This window comes from Botrytis fragariae (assembly GCF_013461495.1).
Source record: "Botrytis fragariae strain BVB16 chromosome Unknown tig00000795, whole genome shotgun sequence".
Lineage (NCBI taxonomy): Eukaryota > Fungi > Ascomycota > Leotiomycetes > Helotiales > Sclerotiniaceae > Botrytis > Botrytis fragariae.
The window spans coordinates 623,512-644,053 of record NW_023501011.1 but is presented as its reverse complement, the minus strand read 5'-3'; the positions used below and the strand labels follow the sequence as shown (position 1 = coordinate 644,053).

Sequence of the window (20,542 nt, the reverse complement as noted above, 5' to 3'; positions counted from 1 at the left end):
CGCTTGTGTTGTTTTCAGTAGATGTGGCGGACATGCCTTTACATACACTTTCGAGTACTTCCAGGGAACATATTATTGGTTGAAAAGTGGATACTCTCTAAAACTTCCTAATTTCGGAAATTGAGGTGAATTTCATCTGGCTTTGAAGGTTCTATACAAATTGATGGAAGACAATTGGCCTTGAGCCCCTTCCAATACTTTTACAAACCCCATCATAAATACCAAAAGCTTACAGAATCTATCATAGCTGATATGCAGCAGACCATTCCCATCCGAGAATCAAAAGTCGTCCTTAAACTCGACCGTACTAATCACAAATTGGTATCTTTCCCATGTCCAAACAATATCAATCCAAAGCAGTAACTATCCAATTGCTCGTCTAAACATGTTGCTTACTGCTAGTCGCACTCATCCCATCTTCATAAGTAACCGTAACCTCACGGTGGCGCTGAATTCCACCGTCTTTCAGATCATCTGCTGTTGGTGGTGCGAGAATGCAAGTATCGCTATCAGTATCATTATCCATGCCTCCTCGAGTTACTTCGACGTCGTAATTAGTTGCCTCCTTGTTGCCTCGTTTCAAAGATTTCAGATTATATTCGCCAGCGCCAGTGCCAGTGCCAGCGCCAGCGCCAGACTTCTGATTGTCGAAGTCGTAGTTTTGATAAGGTCCGCCTGTCGAACTGCCTCCTGTAATCCTGTTATAGAGGGGTCGAAGGGCAGGAATGGTGACGCAGATAACGGTGACACAAAGCTCGGACATGGTCCACATGACGGAATCACTAACAGCATCTGCAGAGAAAATTAGCATCGATAGATAGAGTACATCTAGGTCGGAACATGGAAGAGGATACTTACATAGATAGTCATCAGTCTCCAAAAGAGCATCCAATGTTGTAGTGCGGACTACACCACATACACCAGCACTAATTGAAGGTTAATTCAGATGTTGTGATGAAACTTTGACCAAAACTCACATAACACCCAGACTCAAAGAAACACAAATGGTGATCTTTTCTTTTTGTTTCATATTGAGACCCCAGATGACGACCCAAGGAAACCCCGCAAGGAAGAAGTCCATTGCTGCAGACCAAGCTTGCAGGAATTGTTAGCTTTTATACTGATATAATAGATGTTGACAAAAAACCTACAGCACATAACTTTTGCAATGACAGTCAAACTTAGCGTGCAGGTACCCTCAACTGTGGGATCCCAGATAGACTGAACCGGAGTACATTGCGCAAACACAGCGATAGCCAGCAGGAAACTCAATACCAGGATAGTCAGGATCCAAAAGTAGAGCAATATTTTATGCCTAATGCTCAGTCAGTCTTCATTCTGTGTTGATTCATCGTAAACGGGTGCAACTCACCAAGTTTGGTTGACGATTCGTAGTAAAAAGACCGCTACAGCACACTTGCTTATTCCCATAGCGACTGCAATGATGAACTGGCCTATCAAAAGCCATAATATACCATGAGAGTTATCCGCAATAGTCAATGCTGACGCGTGTGTTCCCATGCCATATGATACTGAGCGTGAAATACATGCCGCGAAAGCTGTCATTAAAGCCTAGACGAAATCATTAGTCTCGCAATATAGAAGTCCTCCATTCTGTAGCTTACCCAGCTAAGTATCAAAAGATAATCGTCTACACCTGGCGCACCACCAACGAATTTGCGCGTATACAACCGGAGACTAATAAAGCAAAACGAAAGGACGACTTCCATCCACAGGACGCCGAGCAATTGCTGGCCTTTCTCTGTGAGCGGAACTGCCATTGTGAAGATCAAGAGTTCTGTGGTTGTACTTTGGTAGGCTGCTATGCACACAGTCGTTTCTTCACCGTTTGGGACCCACCACTATTAGTAAAGAAAAGAGGACGTACTTGATGGTCTTGGGAGAATTATAATGGCTCCTGTGTATATATGATGCCATGTCCAAGACAAGCTGGGATGGCTCAAGCCAGCATTGAATTTACTTTTCCAGACGTTACAGCCCCTGGGAGATTACCTTTGCAGCAAAAGCAAACTGGAACTATCATCATCAAAAAGAGAAATTGTGAATTCTAGCAAATTTACTTCAGCAACTTTCAAAACTACAGTACTTGGCTAAGCACTCCGGGGAAAACGGACACAGGACTTGTGAGAATATCATGGGCGACATCCTGTAATTGCTCCATTGAATTGGGATAATATTGAAGATCCTCTATCATCTGTGGAACTATTATTGATGTTGCATGATGCGACTACATGGAGTTGCACCAGACATATTGAGTGAAACGCCCAGGAGTCGAGGAGTATAATTGAGATCGTCGACCATTTCGTGTGTTTTATTCAATCCATCTATTGGGCAAACTTTAAGAAGCGAGTTATATCCTGAACTAGACAATAAGAAGACCCACTACAGATATCCACCCAATGACTAGGCATGGTACCTGGCGGCCTAAGACTATTTAGGGATGGGGATTAAGCTTGTTAAATCATTTGTACGTATCGATTTGCTTTTTTTGCAATCGAGATGATGGCGCGGCCTCGCTTGGAAGACCCTATTCGTGGCCATTGTGACTGGGAGTAGAGATCTGCGGATCTTCAACAACAAAACGCCTCTGACTGAATCATAAATGCGACTAGTGAAACTTAGGAGCTGCAATAACATACATAATTATGGTGAAATTAGCGTAGTTTTGCTGCTCTAATCTTTTTCACTATTGACGTTCGAAATGAATTGTTTTGTTTCTGTCATCATCGGTGAAAAAAAGACTTTGAGATGAAAGGAAGTAAAAATTTCATAATTCAGGTCGTACGTCGTGCAGATGCGTTGCTCGGATAATCATTGATACAGGCAGGGGGAATTGAGCCTGGAAGTGGGCCACGGCAGCTCAGTCGGCCCCACGTGCCCGCCTCCCTGTCGGTAGTAGCAAAAGTTATGTGGATACTAGTGAATAAAATGCAATAAATTGGCAGCGGACACTAGAATTACGGTTCGACATTGACAGAAATTTTCATCCTGCATCCTAGTAGCTTCCTGGAGGCCCCGGATTTGCAGATAGATGGCCCACGAAGCCAGAATCATTTGATACTCATATCTCTCCTTTCAACATGTAAACAGATAGCTACCTAGGTGAGGACGATTAGAGCCTTTTTTTTTTTCGAAAATTAAAAGAATCCTCACCTCGCCTATTCTTGGAAAATGATAACATTGAGTTTGGATATCCATAATTCTGTAACGGCGAAAGGTGGACCAGATTTACAACTAGGTTTCTAAACTTTGATAAGAGCTTTTAATGTAGGGCGCGTTGCTGCGTTCAAAGCTTAGAAGCTTCGGTTACCTACTCGAGGTGTTTAAAAAGAGGAAATCATGCCCGCACTATCTGCAAAACAATTGCACAAATTTTCATAGATCGCATCAAAGAAAAAGACAAATCCGCAAGAGGAACGCGAGTTATAGATGTTTATATAATTACTACTAAGTCATTAAAATTGTTTTCATTATTTTTGTTTTCGTCAAAAAAGTCATGCACTAGGCAATGAAGTTGGTCATGTCCTCATGAAGAGTATTCCTCGAACATTATGAGGTTTACTGGATGAAGCTTTATGCAGCAGATTCTTTCTTGGAAGGATCTGATGTTGTCGATTCAGTCTCGTTGTACAGAGCATCCTTGAGCTCCAACTCGACCTTTTCACCAAACGTAACGTTGATCTCCTCCAATGTCAAACCCATCGTCTGTAAAGTCATTAGTAAAGGGAATATGTAAAGTTGTAGATGGAATTATTACCTCTGGAAACCAGATGACAATCATAATGGTAGTGACAACAGTCACGCAAATGAGAATCATATAGAACTTCCATCCGATGTTGTTTAAGCCAACAGAGACGGGAGCACTATACGCGATAGCATTTCCGAAGAAACTCAAATATGTAATGGTGGATCCTTCACTGCGGAGATGGGTTGGCCAGATTTCAGAGCCGTAAACGTAGGAAGTACATTCGATCGTCGAAGTGAAGAAGGCACCCATAATGAAATAAAGAGCAACAAGCGCTCTGACACCAGGGCCTGCAGGTGTACCGAGATAGTACTTGACCAATGCAGCCATTGTACTAAGAATAGCAGCCATTCCGAAACCACCAATGACTAGGTAAGGTTAGCAGGGTCCATCAAAAGGTTCGAGGTCACTCACTCAAAAGCTTTCGCCTTCCAATACGGTCCAAAAGAACAACGTTGATACCGCATCCAATAACAGCGCAAACCGACCAGACAATACCGAGCCCTAATTGAACAACAGTACCAAAACCGAGACCTGCCATAAACGTGGGGATGAGATTTGCAATTGCAGTGATACCAGTACCTTGACCCATAGTCCAGAGAATGATCGAAATAAAGGCGCGTTTTCTGAGATGCGGGGTGGAGAAAATATAGATGAAGCCTTTTGGTAGAGATCTCTCGGTATCGACTTGAGCCCTGATCTGAACAGCTTCAGCACGGGCTAAAGTGTTATAAGGGTCTTCTTTGGTCTTGTGCAAGTATTCCAAAACTTGCTTGGCCTCTGCATCTCTTCCTTTCTCCATCAACCATCTTGGGGATTCGGGCAGATACCAGAGAGACACTAGGAGAAGACAAGCAACTCCACAGAGTACAATGAAGACCAATCTCCATTGATATTCGGCTTCGACAAAATTAAATCCCAAGGCGCAAACTGCAGCCATTATATACGCGGTAACGATACCAACACCTTGAAGTCCAACAAGCATGCCGCGGTTGTGAGGAGGAGCAACTTCACTCATGTAAACTGGAGAGTTGGCGAGAACCATGCCTGCACCGACACCGGTAAGAACACGACCTGCAATAAACATAGCAACGTTGACTGCTCCAGCTGAAATAGCAGCAGCGAAAATCACAATACCCGCGGCCACTGCATTGGCAATACGTCGCCCAAACTTGTTGGATATTGGGGCTTGTAGGAGAGAGCCAACCATAGCACCACCTAGAAATCTATTTGGAGTTGATTAGCGGAGTACAAGACAAAGGCAGTTGCTTCACTTACCCTCCAAGCATTGCATCTGTGAGCTGTAAAGCCTGAGAGTTGGTCAAAAATTTGGCAATGAATGTCGGCTGAGCAACTGTGCCAGAAATCGCGTTGGCAGCGAAACCATAGAGAAAGCCACCAAGACAAGCCGTCACCAGGACCTGGAAATCATCAGTAATCGCCACTTTCCAGAAGAAGCATTGTTCCAAACCATAACGTTGACAAAACTAGTATGTCTTGGGATTTCAACTCCATCTCCCTGGCTGGAGTTACCTCTCTCCGATGATTGCTTCTCTTCAGTCTGTGGCACAGGTGCCTTGACCTCTATTTTTTCCATATTGAAAATCGTATGATAAATTGCTTGGGGCAACAATCAAAAAGAAAAATGACTGCTCGTAAGTACGGTCAAAGTCTCGTCTGAAATAATAACGAAACTCAAGCCAGGTGCGAGCAAGCTTATAATAAATCAATTGACTTCCAGATGACTGGATAAATTCATAGCTAATACACCTCGTGGGATCAGGGATTATCCACCCGACAAATACCAAATACAGCACTCGCCGACGCTACTTGCGAATCTTTGCTGACTCCCAAAGTTTATTTCTCCGAATTTTGACTAGGGATTCGCGGTAAGTATCAAATCAGTCTCCGCGAGGTAAACTTGAGGCTAGGTCGAACCATTTACACCACATTTTGCAAGGGTCATAGGTTGCCATTGATTGATATTTGCCAGACCCATCTTATTAGTCTTCAACCTGGTGTTAGACATACTGCATAGGCGTCGGAAAACTTTTCCATAGACAGACTTCTGACGAACTTCGTCAAGCGCCATTTAGCTACAGCATAGCAGCACTACTGAATTGCGGTTATTGGAAGTATGAAGTCGCCACATCAAAGTCTACCGTCATTTTCACAGATCGTCCTGACATGCCACCAGCTTAGCATTGAAAATCCAGGCGCTCGGCCTACCCCAGAACCTGCAGAATTAGCTTCATTCCTTGCCCCGCCGTCAAATTTTCTTGGCGAACGTGTAGATAAGAAGTGACAAGGATTGACTAAAGCATATGTGACTGTAGATTTTCTTTCGCTTGAAAGTAAAGCTCGGTTTCAATATGCCACAAAAGCTCTGTTGCAGATTCAGAAGTGACAGTCATTTTTAAACTGTAAGGAGTGGTGTGGGTCGTAGCCTACAGGTTTGCCGGCATAAAATCAAGACTGATAAGGTGGGGATTGTGATCAATCAAATGTACACCGCTAAATTAGTACCCGCAGTGGATAAAGATGTCAGAGCTTCAGCAACCAGCGCCACCACCAATCATCTGACTCTCCACACGTTCGGAGGCTTCATAACTCGCTTGATGTGTTATATTGTCTTACTTGCAATTCCAACGTGATTTACGAAGTCCATTAAATCCACTTGGTTGGCCATAAACCTACAGCAGTAATATCTCCTATATCATACTACTGTTGCTCTGGCCAAATTCGCTATAAAAAATAATACACTTTCACTCCGACTCGAGTCAGTCACCGTACTTTATACATTTTAATTCACACCACCCACAAAATGGAAGTTCCAGAGGCTGCCGTCTACCCTGTTCTAAAAGGCAAGGTTGCGATCATAACCGGCGGTTCACAAGGCATGGGAAAGGCTACAGCATCAGTCTTTCTACGAGCTGGTGCTCAAGTGGTTATTGCCGATGTGAAAGAAGTCGAGGGTCAAGCAACTGAGAAAGAGTTGTCGCAGTTTGGGGAGATCATATTTGTGCGATGCGACATCTCCAAGTCGGCGGACGTTCAAAAACTCATCGCGGTAACAGTCGAGAAATTCGGCAAGCTCGATGTAGCTGTCAACAACGCGGCTCTCACGCCGGACAAGACACAGCTTATCGATTTTGATGAGGATTACTGGAATACTCTCGTGGGAATCAACCTTACTGGAACAGCACTATGTTGCAAGTATGAAATGCAACAGATGGCAAAACAGGGCACTAAAAGCTCTATTGTCAATATTGCATCTATCAACGCCTTTAGGCCACAACCAAACATGCCTGCTTATACGGCAACAAAACATGCCATCATTGGTTTAACTAAACATGCCTCTGTGGAGGGAGGGCCAAAGGGGATCCGAGTGAATGCCGTTGCACCGGGTGCTATCTTTGTGAGTTTACCACTATTTTGCAATAATATAGCATTCCAACGAAACTAACCCAAAAGCAGAGTGATATGTCAGCCGCAGCATTGGAGATTATGGGAACTACCATGGAAGAGTTTGCCCCAACAGTCAGTAACTTGCATCGCTTCGGAATGGCTCATGAAGTCGCACAAGCCTCGTTGTGGCTCTCGTCAGAAAATTCCTCATATGTCACTGGTGTTTGTTTACCCGTAGATGGAGGATATTTAGCGAAGTAATCTAGGGTATTGGTTGCTTGTATCAACTGAAAGAACAGAAAATGATTATAAGGGCATATTCGCTTGCCAAAACTACTCGCATTCTCTCGATAGTGATACCGCTCAGTACCTTGTTTCGACCTCGTAAACTTTGACTGGTTTGCAAATAATCGTTAATTGTCCATCTCATCGTCATCTGACATCTTGCCACGTTTTGTGTTAGTATTTCACATGAGAGCCCAGAAAGATCTCAACTCAAAGACTGAAATTCACGTGGCTGTAAAGCTGAGCACATAGATCCACTCTGCCAGAACCCAAGAGAAAGAAACAAAGCTGGAGTACATTAGCATAGAGTTCGTCCCTACATAAGGTGCTAGTTGAGTCTTGGAGCTAGAAGCTAGGCTCGTATCTCTTTAAAGACGTTAGCCCATAGGACTATCAGACCACCCTGTTTGCCACGAGAAAGGGTGTCTTAGAGTAATGACCATACATCTTGTTCAAACCGCGGTAGGCGATGTAAAATAACGAGCCGGTGATGATTGCTCCGATAGCTCCTATGTCGGCAAGAAAGTCCAATTCCAGTCATGAGGAATGCAGGAAGCTATCAATTCCGCGTTGATAGTTTCTTGGCATAGTTTTTTTTTGCTAATGATAATTGGATGTTTCCATTGAAAGTCGAGGCTTACTCCTGAGAAAGTTTTTGCCAGGGGTTAAGATCAGTTTCTTGGCAGCCTTTTCACCTTGATTACGTTCCCCACAATGTTACATAAAAAACTCAGTACCGTCTAAATTCACATGCAAGGAGTTGCACCAATGATTCCCCATTTCAATAAGATTTATTCTCATTTCCTATTCCCGGGGTGAAGAATTTGATATCATTCTCACGCGAATACTTGTAATATCCACTTTTGCTGCAGCTTCGGGAAAAGTCAGGGACTGAAATAAGCTTAGTACTAGTCCTAATGTGTTGATTTCTACGGCAGTCTTGAGTCATTCCTTTGCAGTTCGATCACTGTCTAGAATGGGGAAACAGCTGAGCTGGAGTGAGCGAATTGATCCTCAGAGCCACGTGCGATAGGTGCAATAGTTGCGAAGCTCAATGACTAAAGAATATACTAATCCCAATCCATGAATATCTGCATCAAAGCTTACCGCAAGATATAGATGGGGGGACCCATATGCCCTTGCTCGGTACAGGAAACGGCTAACTTCAGGAAGAAGTACTTGCCCCGCTATTTGGGAAATCCGGAATCAATTCCTGTACCCACTTGAGTCTACGAAGTAAGTAATAATTACACTCGTTTACCAAATATGCGTTGGCTCGTTAGATGAGATGGAGCATTGAGTAAACGGGGTATTTGAAGAAAAGCGTCTTGACGACTGGCATCAGGCGAATCTTTACCGGAATTTGCAATCTAATGCATATTCCTTTCCAGAACATGGAACTTGCGCCTACTATTCAGACTACATTAGAGACATGCAAGATTTGTGGTCGATTGCCAGTTTCCCAGTTCCATGGAGAAATGTTGCCCCATGTACAATGCATTTATAGCATACGATGGTGGAGGAAAAGCTGAATCTCGTACCAGGGGTAGTAGGAGGTTGGGAAGGTCAGGTCTGTCATCACAAGTTTGATTACTATGTAATTGATCCATATCCAAGATTCAATAGAAATTATCGAAAATTCCAGCTAGAACTCGGGGTCTCATCACATCAGCTCAGCCAAAAATATGTCAGAGACACAACTGCCGTCACAGGCTGCAGAACCTCGGATCCATGAAGGTAAATTGGCTATTGTCACTGGGTCAGCCAGAAGTAAGCTCTTGCCCTAAATTCCTAACAATTACACACTCGTGATGCTCATCAAAGCTTAGGTATTGGGGCTGGAATAGTTAGAAAGCTGGCAAGCAAAGGCTGCAATATTGTTATCAACTATGCTACTACGAGCTCTGATGATGCCGCAGCTACTCTTAAAGCAGAACTCGAATCGAAGCATTGTATAAAAGCGATAACCGTGCGTGCAGACATTAGTACATCTGCTGGCTGCGAACAGATTATCGCTGCTGCGAAAGAGAATTTCAAAAACTCCAATACTGGCGCTCTACAAGTCGACATACTGGTACACAATGCCGCAGTTTTATATGTCGGTCCCCTTGAGAGTGTTATCGAAAAAGAATTTCAGCATATCTACGCTGTCAATGTATTGGGTCCTACGCTGTTGACAGCAGCTTGCAAGCCCTTCCTACCCACCGATCGTTCTGGTCGTATTGTGATGATGTCTAGTATCAATTCCAAGATTGGGACGCCGAACACAACATTGTACTCAGGCACGAAAGCGGCGATGGAGGCAATGACTCGTGTGTGGGCTAGAGAATTGGCGGAAAGGGCAACAGTTAATGCTATCAATCCTGGGCCTGTTATGACTGACATGTATTTGTCTGCTTCTGAGGAAGTTAAACAGGGCCTGGCTTTGTGGAATCCATTGACGCCATTGGCCCCAGTCAGAGAAACCGACAGTCCCGAAGTCAGAGAATTAGGCAATCGATTGGGTGGAAGAGCAGCTTATGATCATGAGATTGCGGGCATTATTGCCATTATTTGCGATCCAGATTCATCGTGGATGACGGGAAGTTTGATAAGTGCTAATGGTGGACTATCTTTCAGCATGTAAGCGCTAGTGGGTAGGAGGAAATTTAGACGCTATAAATGTTTTCCGTACAATTATGTGTGACAGAAGCGGGCATATGTATTCAAGTGGCAAGTTCAGTACCGAGGGCTGATGATACGAGCATGCTTGTCAAAGAGGATCCGCGATGCTCCAGCACGATGCCTACGTAAACAAAACGACCGTCCAGGTCATTTGATCGTTCCGCAGTCGTTCAACACATTGGCTTCCGCCTGGTAACTCGTGATATGTTGAGATATTCCGAGCTCCAATGAGAATTAAGTGCAGCTTGATGAGTGTGTCGATGTTTATGCTCTGTTGTCGAGGCATGTGGCGTCGTACAAAGTACGCTCAGTGTGGACGAAATAAAGAGACAAAATCAAGTTCATCAGATTCCTTCTCCGAAATTTAGTAAGGAATCAACTCACATCAATGCTACCCTTCAAATCCTGATAGATAAATGTTGGAAAATTAATAATTAATTAAGCTTTTGAATCATTGTTGTGTTGTGAAATAATTTTTTTCCACATTGGTTTGTCCGAGTAACAGTCAATTTCGTGCACGGACTATTGATAACTACCAATTCAGTCGGACATCGACGAACTGAAACTTGATACTATCGCCTACGATTTGTAGCAATGATAGAACTCCGAAGTGTTTCCCTTCACAAATAGCAGTTAACAATCTATCTTCCTATGCTATAATAAGCTTATGTTACAGGATCTCGAACAAACCGAAGCTTTTTAGATCCCGACGTACGAGGCTCCTCGACCACCACTGCACATGCCCCAACAGGACAGTGGCTCCTTCGATATCTGCTGTCTTAACATTCATCTCTAGCTTTAATCTCAATTGCAATGAATTGGGAATCTGATTGAGAAGCTTCCTGGAGGTACCAGCTTCCACCAAGATACGTATTAGGTACGACGCGATGAAAGACAACGAAAAAGTACAAACATGACGCGAACTAAGTTAATCAATATGGATTCCGGAGCACTTGAACCCTACGCCATTAATGCCATGCCATCATATCTTGCAGCTTCTCATGCATGGTCCGATAACATGTTTGCAATCCACACTATATACAAAAACACGCTTGGTGGAACCATGATCGAGACTTCCGTCCGTACACTCTTTCCTAACATAAAATATTGCTGGATCGATACAATATGTATCGATCAAAATGACGAAGAAGACAAGAAACTTCAAATACCTCTGATGGGTGACATATATGGAAATGCGCAAGTGGTAGTGATCGTCACAACTTGTGATTTCCCGCGTTGGATGACGCAAAATTATTTGGATCGACTCACCAGGGACCTAGGTGAAGCTATAGCAATTTCTAGGGAAGAAGAATATGCAGAGTTCATGTCGGAGTACTGGGCACATGGAGATGGACGACAAAAAATCATTGAGGGGATGAATTGCCTTGAGTTTTTCACCAGAACGCGATGGGCTGATCGAATCTGGACATTGCAGGAGTATATTCTTGCTAGACAAGTTGTTTGGGTTGGCAAAGAGAATTTATGTCTTCGAATAGACGATGCTATGTTCAGTGCACTGCCTGACTTATGTGATGTCTTTAATATCGGGGAAGCGATAGGTGGGAAATATGCTAAAGTCTATGACTATTACACCGGTATGGTCAATGCTGGAGCTGGGAGAATTGATCAGACCCGTGTCATGGAGCTCTTGGGAAATCGCTCGGCTTCTTTTCCAGATGATGAGATTTATGGTGCAATGGCAGCTTCGGGGGTAGTCATACCCCCAGGAGTCGTAACTGGACAGGACAATGTTTGGGCCCTTTGGTGGGAGGAAGCAATACGTCAAGGGCATCATCGTTGGATGTTTCTTCCTTCTGTCATATCTGAATTTACCAGTACAAACTGTATAATGCCACCATTCAAGACGCGTCACAAAGCCTCACAGTATTCTGGACTCGATACAGTACATGTTAAAGAGGGTAAGGTTAGCATTTCCGATGCGAGCGTAACCATGCATGGCCGCTGGGCTGGTTCCTGTCGCATTATAAGGCGCTTGGGTAAAGTTTATCGAGATTCAAATGGGGGTCTCCGTCGAGATATAACAATGATACTTTTCGCCAGTGGTCATTGGAAACTAGCTTTACGGCTTGTTGCAGCATTCGGTGGGGGCAGGTATTCATGGAAGCAAAGTTTAGCCATTGCACAGGTTCTGCAAGCAAATTACGATCGTGCTAAAAAAGCCGTTCGCTCCAAAAGAGTACACGAGATGGTTCTCCGTAGGCTGACAGAGTATCAAAGAATGATTTGGGGTGATTTTATGAGGCTCATGATGAGTCAAATGATTTCACTGAATGATGGGATAGCCTATCTTGCTTGTATCAAGAACACTTTAAAGTCAACGGATATCATCATAGTGAGCGATAATCATCAGCCGTTAAATAGGCTTCATGCTCTTGATTTTGGTATACAAGATGTTAGCGAAAGGACTCCTTTCATGATTGTTTCCGCACCAGATCCTAATGTAAAAGTTTATGATGGGGCTTCTGTCAAAGCTCTCCATAAAGTTGGAATGTCTCTGCCTACGATTGTTTGTAAAACATTGCGCAAAGCAGGTGCTTATAAGGGCCATGTCATCGACTCACATTCACATAAATTCAATATTGGAGGCAAGGCATGTTGGTTTTGCTCAAAAAGTACGGGTATTGGAGGATCTCAAGATCATACCGAAATTCTCCACTGACAAGATCCACTACCTACTCGATGTGGGAATCACCTCGAGTGACTAGCTGAATTAAGTCAAAGACCAAGCAGACATCAGAAGCGTATCACAGGCTGATCAAAAAGTTCTTGGTTCTCATCAAATGCACGCTATGATGCCGACACGCATCTTCACATACATATTCTCTCACAATAAAATCGATCTCAATCTAGTATACAATATAATTTACAGCTGATAACTCAACAAATATCATTTGATATTTTGACATTTAAAGATAGAGCGCCCTTCTTTTAATGGCCGCACCAGTTGATAAGGGAACCTTGGAAGTAGTAAGTGTCGTCAATCTAACGGGTGCTGTTTTGGGAATACTTCCCGAAGTCGATGCTATTCCGCTGGTTTCTGTCGAATTGTCGCCCATCTCATTCCACTGCGAAAGAAGCGCGTCAATTCCCGAAGCCACACTACTAGCTTTAACAGAATTGAACGCTGTAGCTTTTATACCGTTCTGCTCGACTTTGTTTGTAGTCCATGAAGCAATTCTTACAGAAGCTTGAGTACAAGAAGCAACTGTCGTTTTACCACTGACTATCTTAGTGGATGCGACACACGCTGAGGTGGTGCTACATCCACCCGTGATAGTCGATCCGCTGGATACATATGTCGATGCGCTACACGCGGAACTGGTAGGCTTGCAAGATGCTGTCATTGTGGTTCCACTGGTGACATAAGTGGACGGCGTGCAAGTTGAGCTCGAGGAGACCGGGGCGCCGGTACATTTGGCAGTGTATGTGGAGCCAGCAGAGACGTATGTGGATGCAATGCATGTTGTTGTAGATGACCCTGATAGGGTAGATGAGACTGGGCCTGAGATACTTCCACTACTTCCGGTGATTGTTCCAGTGATAGGGCCTGTTGAGGAGCCGGAGGAACTTATTATTGACGAAGTGGTTAAGGAGGGAGATCCCGTTGCAACTGGCTTAGTAGCGGAATCCGATGATACAGATAAGACTGACGAGACCGATAAGACCGCGCTAGGTGTGCTTGAGGTAGATTGAGAGCTACTCAAAGATGTCTTTGATGTTGAACTTGGGATCACAGCAGAAGTAGTAGTGGTACTACTTTGCGGTAAAACAATAGCAGATGAAGTTTTTGAGGTAGTGGTCTGTGGAGGAGCTTGGGTGGTTGTGGTTGGTGTTGCAATTTTTGTTGTAGGCTGTTGGATCGCGGTAGTTTTCTTGGTCGTTTTGACAACTGCTCTTTTCACCTCTTTCTCACTCGCGTGGGGAGGTTCCGGGGCTTCGGTCGGATGAGGAATTCGTACATCTCCAAGCTGTGCCCAGACTGAATTTAATGGTCAGCTAAAAGCTTCTAGTTTCTCGGGAATAGACTAACCTTGACCTAGTTCACCCACAGATACTTGCGTGCTAGTGCCATCAACTATGGTATTCATAACAATAGGACTAGTAAGAGCTGCATATTCGGTAAGGAATGATGCAATGAACGTTGCTGTGGACTCGTGACTTGTTATGACAGTGGTAATGGGGGGAAGACCAGAGACGCCGAATGCGGTACAAGGTTTGTGTTCAGATCCAAGAGACGACCTGTAGAGGCATAGATTATATGCTTGCTGGCTCAATATAGAAGCTCGAGATGGATCAATTCCAGCCGCAGGAGCTGCATAACAAGAACCAAGGAGTAGTGATGAATGAATCATAATAAAGATGTATTTGCCAAAGATGAAACCCATCTTAATGGAATGAACACGGTGATACAGTAGAAACTAAATTTAGGAAAGAATTAAAGAATGAGCGAATTTTTTTTGCTGAACTGAAAGAGATAGAGAACGATGGCGACAAGTTATCTCATATACATTCGGCAACAGAGTGTTTAAATCTACATTCATCACATCTTAAATGTCTCTCAGGTCAAAAGCTTTCTCAATACGAATCTAAAACTAGGTATTCAGAATCCTTCTAGGGGTAGTAATCATCAGAATCTTTCATATGCGCAACTGAATTCGCGGGAAGATAAGCATAAATTTCAATTAAAATGTCAGCAGTCCTATTGCTCATTTCTGAGGGGCCTATCCGTTCATTGGCTTTGGGCAGGAAGGGGGCTGACTCTCGGTACACGCATTTCTCAGCAAGTCAGCATGCTTTTGCTTACTCACGCCATCCTTTGCCCCCAAGAGAGTAACAAATCTGAATCGAGACTGCAAGTGGAAATTATAGGATTGATATACCGAAATAAGTATGACTTTATCCTCGATCTTCGCTCGTGTTTACCATCGAGTAATTTGAGATAGGAGTTGTCACTTCTAAGATCATGCCTTGGCCGCTTCGTATCAAAATAGGATTTTGAAGGGAAATCTAACATGGAAAGTTATTTCTGTCAGGGAATTATATATATCGATGTATGTGTCGTCTTATATTCTACATCCCCAGCTCGGTCATTGCCATTTTATTTAGTTGTTCCCTTCAAGTCATTCTTTTGAAAAACCTACATTCATTTCTGGTATATCCATTATTTTCTTTTCATAATGAAGTTTTCTACATACCTAATAGTGCCTGCGCTACTTGGATTTTGCAACGCGGTCACTCTAGATTCTCTCTTCAACACCAAAGCCACAGGACCTGGCGGTCTTGGTGCAAACAAGGCCATTATACAAAATTGGCTTGACGATACTGCTCTCCTTGTCGATGCTGCTCTGGGCGGTATTAATGCCTACCAAACCGATGAAAATATGCGGAATAACCTTTTCGCGTATTTTGGCATCAGGCCTACCAAATCTGGCAAGGTGCATGCTTCAGATAATGGTAAACTCACGACTGTTGCAAGTAAGTAACTATTCTTTCAACCCCAGATAATTCTCCAACAATTTTCACTAGTCTGTTGATAAAGATCGGAATTAACACAACAACAGACACATTGCAAGGTGTCCAGAGATTTCTCAACAGACAGAACGCGAGATTCACTGCAGAAGGAGACGGTACAGGAAAGCCATGGCTCTTCTATGATTCAACATGGCAAGAAGAAACAGAACTCATATACGACCCTACTGGAAAACCAGTTTTGGACCCAAAAGACGCGACCAAGCAAGCCAACTTTCGCACCTTCGTCGGTTCAGTCGATGTTAGCACAAATAGCTTGATCAAAGACATGCAATTAGGCACATCTCCCAATTGGGCTAAATATGCATACTATTCCTCTGATCTTCACGATTACGTTATAGAAACCAAGGCGAATCGATACCCTGGAAGCCCACCCTCGTGGTGTAGAGGGAAGTCGCTGTCACCCAAGGAACTTCGATTTGGCCTTACGAATACGAACCTTTATCGTGATGTCGTTACACTTTGCCCAGATGCATTTACTACAGATTCTGAACCATATGAGACGATAGCTACTGCTATGGCATCGACCCAAGCAAAAACTGCCGGCGCTGATCTTGATGATGCTTCCCCAAGATCATTAACACTTTTCCACGAATTGATACATTTGACATTTGGACAAGGAGCTGATGATACACCGGATAGTGCCAGTAAGTCAAGCTGATTCTTTGACGTTGACTTGTGTGACTAACAGAACTCTCTGTAGCCAAGCCAACTGAATGTCTAGCGCAGACAGTCAATAAGCAAAGTTCGCAAAGTCTAGTCAATCCAGACTCTTATGTGTTCTTTGCGTGGTCTTACTATCTCACCAAGAACGGTAACCCAAGTTATAAATGGCATAGCGGATTTGCCCAGGCATAGATATAGTTTTGGAAAGAAGACATAGAGAAGTACGAGACAGAGTATTCGAATTCATGTATATATAAGAATTTTGCCGACTTGTAACTGAGGATTTTATGTTAGTCAATTAATATTGTGATTCTGAAGGTGATGGCCGCGTAAACTTCACTTGCTGACACTTCAACTCGCCGATTCCATCTGACTTGAAGTAACCTACGGATAACTTTTAATTTCCTAGATCGAAACCTGGAGCATTTGGATGAATCCCACACTTGACATGATAATAAATGTGTAATGAATGATTGCGTATGCTGGATTGAGAAATTATGTGTAACCAAATCCTACCACAATTGCTTGCCGAGACACTATATCAGTGAACCGTTTAAGAAGTTCTACATTCATGACCTCAATAAGTTCCTTCGTCTTCTCCAGTTTTGTGGACAGAAAGTTTCACTGAAGAGCAGCATCAGATGAAATTGATAAACGCAGTTATCATCAAAAGCTTGTAGTTCCATTATTTTTCAGCTGGTGGGTGTAGAGATGTACATTGATGTATTCGTTATTTACCAATCTTCTGTAGGAACGACAATATTAACGTGGCTTCTCTACACTGGCGGCCTTTGAAGTGAAGCACATCGGCAAAATGATCGCTAAATCATAGTGACGTTCAGCCGCACACGCCCTGAAAAAGCTTGACTGGGTTAATGATAACACTGACCGTGATCTACTCCTCCGCATCCATTTCTGCCATTTCTCTCTCCTCTTCAGATGTATATTCCCAGACTTTCCAAGGAATAGTCTCAAATTTACAATGCACTTCTCTCATCCCCAGCATCCCCTCACTTTTTAGGCCTGCCACCCACTCGCTGAATGTGTTCTTCGATTCTCCAGCTTCGGTGACAAATCCAGCTTCTGCTTTGAATTCTTCTTCCCCTTCCGTACTGTTCCAGTAATGCAGATACCTCATGACTCTGGTTCGTTTCTTCTCATACTCAACCGGTTCATTCACCCAGCCTTTGATTGCCTTGCCGTTGTATGCACTTTTACCCGACTTCTTTCCGGGCGCAAAGAAGTAAATCAACCCTTTCAAGTCATTAACTCTCTTCTTTGACTCATCGTCTATGTCCTCTGGAAAATGAGCATCCGTAATCCCAGTATAATCGGTCAACATGTTCCAGAAGTCGCCTGATAGTTGAGCATGCGTAATGATTGGTTCTTTTCCCTTCGAAAGCTCTCTCATTGCTTCCAATTGTCCTTCATACACATCGGATTCCTCGAATTTTTGTATGGCTTCAAAAGTTTCCCAGCCAGTAATAAGCCAAACTTCTTCAGGGCGTTCAATCAATCGGCCCCATACTCCATGCTCGAAACCTGGCTGTGAATCCTTTGTAAGCGGTTCGATGATTTCAAGCCACTTCTTTCCTTCCTCCGATTTACCATCTGAGATATTTTTATTAACGGGGATTTGAATTGTGATCCATGATGTAGGGGCCGTCAGTCGTGGAGCTTGGGTTCTAGCCATATTAATTTAATCTTTGGATATCGTGAAGTGTGAATATTCAGATATCTGGTCACAGTTGTCTACGCTGGGTGAATGACGGCTTATTATATCATTTGTATAAGAATGGCGAGTAGCTTTCCTGGCTGAGGATAGGAGTATAAATAGAAGTTGCTGACTGTATTCATCCTGCTGGCATCAAAGGTGATTAATCACGTCTTGTCAGAGTTGGAGGGGGATAATTATTTGGGCCCCTGTAATTTGGGGCCAAAACAGCTGCAAGTGCCTGCGATTCAACGTATTCTCTATCACCTGACGTCATTAGTAATCACCAATCAATTTCAACTTATATTCTTCTTTTCCGTTGAATGATCAATCAAACTTTCGATTATCAACAAATCGTACTTCATTTCTAACCTACGAAGTGAATTATGAAAGCCAGAATAGATTTGAGGCCGCGTTCCATCATAACCCTCTTGTTTGCTACTTCAGACCATTCGTAAGAGGCTTGTACATTTACTTTGCCTTCAATCTTTGAAGTCTTTGAATGTCGATTTCCCTGTTCTAATACTTATTCCATCTTCCTCCCAATATTCTCGAACATTGATCCATCATGGTATGAAGCCTGACGCACATCATTTCTAGCGCTTCTAACTTCCTTTTTGCCTTCTGCAATTGATCAATAACGTATTGTTTTTCAAGTGTCCTTAATTCCTCCGCTTCGAACTCCGGAAAGTCCTGGTTCAAATGCGTAAAAGCACAGATTTGTTCCATGATTATGGAAAGAACCTTCCTTGATTCCAGAATCTCTGCTTTCATAATCTCGATATTGTCGTTGATCTCTTCACCTGAGGTGGCTTCAGATTAATGTTCGAACGCAAAGTGTTGGAGTCATCTTGGAAATTCAAGAACTAACCTTGGTCAGCATCAACTTGCGTCTTATATGTGTAAAATCCTTGCAATTTTCCCCTTGCCACAGTGAATCTTTTCATGAATTCATCGACTGGAAATTGCGCTAGAGCAGAAGCTATGAAGTTATCGAGTTCCTTTACTCTCTGAAGATCACGGAATTGCACTCCAGGGACAGTTTCCTCTTCGGATTGGGGAGAAAGTTCGGAGCTCAAGTTGCTTACTTTGGCCCCAGTACTCTGATAAGACGCAGAAATTTTAGTATTCAATCCATCTGATCCATTGCCGGGGCCGACAGGTAACTCAAGTATCTCGTGTTCGAGATCACTTAACATGGGCGAGGATTCCGTCGTGATCGAGCTATTCGAGACTGGCGTATTGGCAGAAGACGTTGCTGCCGCAATAGTCAGAATGATAACGTCTAACTTTTCTTTTTTTGAATGGGTTTACCGCTCATGCGCGTAGATGTAGCCTGAATGTAGAGAGGAAATCGCTACCAAGTGTTTATTGATGGCTACGAAAAAAAGAAGATTTTTACGCTGTGGCGTCTTCCAATGGTTCTTTCCCACGAAATTTACAATCAGCACTGATAAAGCGAAAACTGATTGGGATCAGGTTGCACTGTGCTAGTTTTACAGTTATGAATTATTCTTCCTTCTGACATCATCACGATTATGAGTTATAACGTGCTTCCAGCATCACTACTTACAAGCATTCCTTTTGATCTATTGACCATCATGGAGTTTGAAAGGTGAATTTCTCACAGTAAATCTCGAGTTTTGCAATCCCGAGAATCAGTTGAGAACCCTTACTCTTGTGAAGTATGAATGCGTACTTGCACTAGTGACCATTGCTCTCTTGGGATGTATTTCGCAGTCTTGATAATCGTAGTCAGTCCTGGCTCCAACTCTAGATTTGTCTGCGTCTTTCGCATGAAAGCGGAAGTTCACGATTCTTTTTTCCTGTAATCGAATGAGTTACCACTCGACCGGTCTAATTGACGTGATTATCACCACTTTAAGATAGAAAGCTTGATCTCCACTGTTACAGTTTTATATTCCATGATTTTCGTAAATTGCTGCCTTCTCTTTCTAATAGATTGTCTCCTCATCTCGTCGCTCTTCTTCGTCTTCACTTCAATGACAACCTGATGTCAGACTCTATTTCCCCAAGTATTTGTATGGCTCCAGCTTCCCATCCTTTCAGTGGCCAATTTGACATAAAATTATACGCCTGATGGAGGACTTATCACTCTCTCGTTCTTTATTGATTCGACAATTTCATCATCGGTTGACGACGCCACATAAAAACAAGTCCTCCAAGTGAACGGCCATTCTCGTGGTTCTTGTGCCAAATAAATCAAATAAATAGAACTATACACGATCCCGTCAATGAAGATAACTGAAGCCTAGCAAAAAATTGTGAATTTGCTTTCAAGTATCAAATGCCACGGCTCTGATTTTGCATGAGCAAAAAGACCTCAGTGAAAGCTTCGGTGCTACGAACATGCGAAGCATAGTTTCTCGGCAAAAATTGAAAGCTTAATTGATGAAGAGGAGTGGAAGTTCGAGGCACATGTATTCAGAGAGATGCTTGACTAAGTATGAAGAGTGATTTTAAAGGGG

General features: G+C 43.2%; 8 protein-coding genes across 8 annotated transcripts; 4 read left to right on the top strand and 4 right to left on the bottom strand.

The window, feature by feature from the left end:
• Positions 1-379: 379 nt before the first annotated feature.
• Positions 380-1,781, bottom strand: Bfra_007109 (uncharacterized protein; the record flags this gene model as incomplete). The annotated part of the gene is made up of 6 exons (XM_037337483.1): positions 380-792; positions 859-926; positions 978-1,095; positions 1,152-1,315; positions 1,373-1,572; positions 1,626-1,781. 6 exons carry the CDS (start codon positions 1,779-1,781, stop codon positions 380-382), a joined length of 1,119 nt encoding a protein of 372 aa, XP_037186863.1.
• Positions 1,782-3,594: 1,813 nt separating this feature from the next.
• On the bottom strand, positions 3,595-5,363 carry Bfra_007108 (putative mfs sp sugar:h+ symporter protein; the record flags this gene model as incomplete). Its single annotated transcript, XM_037337482.1, has 5 exons — positions 3,595-3,726; positions 3,779-4,134; positions 4,181-4,992; positions 5,045-5,187; positions 5,238-5,363. 5 exons carry the CDS (start codon positions 5,361-5,363, stop codon positions 3,595-3,597), a joined length of 1,569 nt encoding a protein of 522 aa, XP_037186862.1.
• Positions 5,364-6,590: 1,227 nt separating this feature from the next.
• On the top strand, positions 6,591-7,435 carry Bfra_007107 (putative glucose 1-dehydrogenase protein; the record flags this gene model as incomplete). Its single annotated transcript, XM_037337481.1, has 2 exons — positions 6,591-7,184; positions 7,244-7,435. 2 exons carry the CDS (start codon positions 6,591-6,593, stop codon positions 7,433-7,435), a joined length of 786 nt encoding a protein of 261 aa, XP_037186861.1.
• Positions 7,436-8,929: 1,494 nt separating this feature from the next.
• On the top strand, positions 8,930-10,085 carry Bfra_007106 (putative short chain dehydrogenase protein; the record flags this gene model as incomplete). Its single annotated transcript, XM_037337480.1, has 3 exons — positions 8,930-9,024; positions 9,132-9,229; positions 9,289-10,085. 3 exons carry the CDS (start codon positions 8,930-8,932, stop codon positions 10,083-10,085), a joined length of 990 nt encoding a protein of 329 aa, XP_037186860.1.
• Positions 10,086-11,036: 951 nt separating this feature from the next.
• Positions 11,037-12,803, top strand: Bfra_007104ob (putative heterokaryon incompatibility protein; the record flags this gene model as incomplete). Its single annotated transcript, XM_037337478.1, has 1 exon — positions 11,037-12,803. The coding sequence occupies one exon, from the start codon at positions 11,037-11,039 to the stop codon at positions 12,801-12,803; it is 1,767 nt and encodes a 588-aa protein (XP_037186858.1).
• A 247-nt stretch (positions 12,804-13,050) lies between these two features.
• Positions 13,051-14,529, bottom strand: Bfra_007105 (uncharacterized protein; the record flags this gene model as incomplete). Its single annotated transcript, XM_037337479.1, has 2 exons — positions 13,051-14,123; positions 14,175-14,529. 2 exons carry the CDS (start codon positions 14,527-14,529, stop codon positions 13,051-13,053), a joined length of 1,428 nt encoding a protein of 475 aa, XP_037186859.1.
• A 792-nt stretch (positions 14,530-15,321) lies between these two features.
• On the top strand, positions 15,322-16,531 carry Bfra_007104oa (uncharacterized protein; the record flags this gene model as incomplete). Its single annotated transcript, XM_037337477.1, has 3 exons — positions 15,322-15,619; positions 15,706-16,320; positions 16,377-16,531. 3 exons carry the CDS (start codon positions 15,322-15,324, stop codon positions 16,529-16,531), a joined length of 1,068 nt encoding a protein of 355 aa, XP_037186857.1.
• A 703-nt stretch (positions 16,532-17,234) lies between these two features.
• Bfra_007103 (putative antibiotic biosynthesis monooxygenase protein) lies at positions 17,235-18,032 on the bottom strand (the record flags this gene model as incomplete). The annotated part of the gene is made up of 1 exon (XM_037337476.1): positions 17,235-18,032. The coding sequence occupies one exon, from the start codon at positions 18,030-18,032 to the stop codon at positions 17,235-17,237; it is 798 nt and encodes a 265-aa protein (XP_037186856.1).
• Between the last annotated feature and the right edge of the window lie 2,510 nt (positions 18,033-20,542).